Genomic DNA, 3,344 nt, shown 5'->3' with positions numbered 1-3,344 from the left:
GGGGGGGGGGGGGTGCGGGCAGGAGGCCCCAGCTGACCCTGCCCCCTTTCTGCCCCTCGCCCTCAGGAGAATGAGAAGTCTCCCAGCCAAAATCGGAAAGCCANGACCCCCGCCTCACAGAGCCTGCCGCCTGCAGACGGCCTGGCCTACTCCGCCCTGCTGAAGAACGAGCTGCTGGGAGCCGGCATCGAGAAGGTGCAGGACCCGCAGACGGAAGACCGCAGGCTGCAGCCGTCCACGCCCGAGAAGAAGGGCCTGTTCACGGTGAGCCGCTCTCCCTGCCGGCACGCCCTCCTCCGGGCTGCCCGGCTTGACTTGGCTCCCGCGGCCCGTGCTCGTGCTCGTCCTCAGAGCCGCCGAACCCCAGGCCTCGACCCGGGCCTTTGCTCTCCTGGTGCCCCGAAGGCACGTGTCGGGTGCACGGTCCTGGGGCCGGGGCAGCCACAGGGCAGCGTCGGGAAGAGCCCGGCTTGGGTCCGCCAGGAGGCTGGTGGCCGTGGGTGGGGGAGGCCGGCACCGGGCGGTCGCCGTCCAGAGGAGGCCTCAGGTTTGAGCCTCGATTTGCTTCTCTGGATCCCGGGACCCAGGCCACGTGTCTAGCCCGAGCTCCTCCCCCTGCACCCTGGCCTGGCCACCAGCAGCATGGGACTCCAAGGCCTCGGGCGTGAGGTCCCCGGGCGGGGGGGCTGCGGCTCTGCTCAGCCGGTGTCCCCGTCCCCTGCCTGCAGTATTCCCTCAGCACCAAGCGCTCCAGCCCCGACGACGGCAACGATGTGTCTCCCTACTCCTTGTCCCCCGTCAGCAACAAGAGGTGAGTCTGGGGGCCGCGGCGGGCGGGCAGGCGGCACCTGGGAGTCTCGGTTAGTCCCAGCACTGTGCGCAGGGCACAGAGGCGGCTCGGGGACCTTCCTCAGTGGGGACACACTGCAGGCTCTGTGGCGTGGAGCCCAGACAGGGGAGTCGAGGCGGGCTCCCCAGAGGAGGTGGCGGGCAGAGGGCATGGTGTGGCTGTCAGAGCTCAAGGCGGCCAGACGGCCCGCGGTCACCACCCACAGCTGTGGGGTCACGTGGGTGGCAGGAGGCGGGGCAGGATGAGCAAGAGACCAGGAGGGGGAGCCCACAGGTCACGCCAACAGCACCCCGCGTGGTGGGCTCTCCCCGCAGCCAGAAGCTACTGCGGTCGCCGCGGAAACCCACCCGCAAGATCTCCAAGATCCCCTTCAAGGTCCTGGACGCGCCAGAGCTGCAGGACGACTTCTACCTGAACCTGGTGGACTGGTCGTCCCTCAACGTGCTCAGCGTGGGGCTGGGGACCTGCGTGTACCTGTGGAGCGCCTGCACCAGCCAGGTGGCTCCCGCGAGCAAGCGCCTGGGGGTCGGGGGCCTCCGGGACCGGGTAGCACCCTGCTGCACCCCCTGCGGCCTCCCCTCGGTGTGCACGCTGGCCCGGGCCCCTCCCTGCCATGGGCCTCAGCCTCTGCTCGTGTCGGCTGGAGGGGACAGCTGTCCAGGCCTGGCCTGGGGATCGCCCTGAGGGCCACCTCCTTGGTGGTGGTCGTCAGCACCCATCCCGCTAGTAAATCTGTCAGCAGCTGCTGGGGTTCGAGGCCTGCTCTTGGCGGTGGGCAGGTTCCATGGGGACAAGCGAAGGCCCTCAGGGAGAGGGCCGCGGCGGGGAGGGGCACCCACACTCCCGCCCCAGCTCTGTGTGGTCAGGCGTCCCCATGGTGCTGTGTTCCCTCCTGGCCCGCCGCCCCAGGCACCCTGGCCATGTTGCCCTGGTGTTCGTATGCCACGAATGGGTGCTTGGGTGGGGGGACGGGCGCGCCGACAGGTGGGTGTGTGCGTGTGCACACTGACCGCTTCCCGTTTCCCCAGGTGACCCGGCTCTGCGACCTTTCAGTGGAAGGGGACTCAGTGACCTCCGTGGGCTGGTCTGAACGGGTCAGTGTGTGGGCCCCATCCTCAGGCCAGGCAGGGTTGGCACAGGGGAGATGTGACCCAGTCTTGCTGGCAGGGGCCCGCCCCAGGGTTGAGGGACCCGCCCCAGGGTTGAGGGACCCGCCCCAGGGTTGAGGGACCCTCGGGGACCCAGAGGAGCCGGCAGCCGGCCTGGAGGTCACTTGTCTAGGCTCCAGGAGCTCCATCTGCACCCCTGCCTGTTCCCAGCCTGTAAAGATGGTCACAGTGGCCCCGGGTCAGGCTAGGTCCCCTGCACAGCCCTCCCCGCCCCCATAGCTGGCGCCGCAGCTGCAGGGGGAAACGCACAGAGGTACAGCGTGTGTGTCCCACTGGATTTTGACAAGCTGGTATGCTCCTGTGACCGCTCCCCCAGAAAGTCCCAAGGCAGGGTGTCCTTTCAGGTCAGAGACCTGTAAAGAAAGGGCCCCAAGGCCCTGTGGTGAGGGGGGGGCGGTGCCTGTGCCCAGGCCTGACGCCTGCCCCTCCTCCGTGTGCTCGGTTCTAGGGGACCTTGGTGGCCGTTGGCACGCACAAGGGCTTTGTGCAGATCTGGGATGCAGCCGCGGGAAAGAAGCTGTCCACGCTGGAAGGCCACACGGCCCGCGTTGGTGAGGAGCCACTGCATCCGGGGGGGGAATGGGCATGGTTCCCTGGGGGCCAGGCCTCAGCCTCGCTCCCCTTGCCTGGCCTCCAGGGGCGCTGGCCTGGAACGCTGACCAGCTGTCCTCCGGGAGCCGGGACCGCATGATCCTGCAGAGGGACATCCGGACCCCGCCCCTGCAGTCGGAGCGGCGGCTGCAGGGCCACCGGCAGGAGGTGTGCGGGCTCAAGTGGTCCACGGACCACCAGCTCCTCGCCTCGGGGGGCAACGACAACAAGGTAGGCGCCGGGGCCCTCGCCATCCTGGCCTCGGCTCAGAGTGGGGGCCACCGGGCTCTTCCGGGGGCGGGGGAGGAGGGGCTGTGCTCGGGGCCTCACGGCCACTGCCCCGCAGCTGCTGGTCTGGAACCACTCGAGCCTGAGCCCCGTGCAGCAGTACACGGAGCACCTGGCGGCCGTCAAGGCCATTGCCTGGTCCCCGCACCAGCACGGGCTGCTGGCGTCCGGCGGCGGCACGGCCGACCGCTGCATCCGCTTCTGGAACACGCTGACAGGGCAGCCACTGCAGTGCATCGACACGGGCTCCCAGGTGTGCAACCTCGCCTGGTCCAAGCACGCCAACGAGCTGGTGAGTGCGGGCACGGGGCCGCCTCCTCCCTAGACGGCCTTCGGGGCCCCTCCGTGGAGAGCCGGGGGCAGAGGAGCCCGGGCGTGCGGGCAGGAGGTGTGGGGCAGGAGCTCGGGCCCGGCGGGGGCTTCCCGTGGGCCCTGAGGTTTAGCCA

The 3,344-nt window shown here is 69.8% G+C and overlaps 1 protein-coding gene across 2 annotated transcripts in view; it reads left to right on the top strand.

The window, feature by feature from the left end:
• Positions 1-3,344, top strand: part of FZR1 (fizzy and cell division cycle 20 related 1) — a 7,969-nt gene that overhangs the window by 1,614 nt on the left and 3,011 nt on the right. For both annotated transcript variants that reach the window (XM_077748474.1, XM_077748531.1), the window contains exons 3-9: positions 67-264; positions 729-811; positions 1,165-1,348; positions 1,879-1,944; positions 2,468-2,570; positions 2,657-2,841; positions 2,957-3,190. In XM_077748474.1, coding sequence (XP_077604600.1) covers positions 67-264; positions 729-811; positions 1,165-1,348; positions 1,879-1,944; positions 2,468-2,570; positions 2,657-2,841; positions 2,957-3,190 — 1,053 coding nt within the window. The remainder of the gene's footprint in view (positions 1-66; positions 265-728; positions 812-1,164; positions 1,349-1,878; positions 1,945-2,467; positions 2,571-2,656; positions 2,842-2,956; positions 3,191-3,344) is intronic.

The sequence above is a fragment of the Crocuta crocuta genome, unplaced genomic scaffold (assembly GCF_008692635.1).
Source record: "Crocuta crocuta isolate KB4526 unplaced genomic scaffold, BGI_CrCroc_1.0 scaffold110, whole genome shotgun sequence".
Classification (NCBI taxonomy): Eukaryota; Metazoa; Chordata; class Mammalia; order Carnivora; family Hyaenidae; genus Crocuta; species Crocuta crocuta.
Note: the sequence above shows the minus strand (reverse complement) of the source record. Positions and strands in the feature narration are given on the sequence as shown.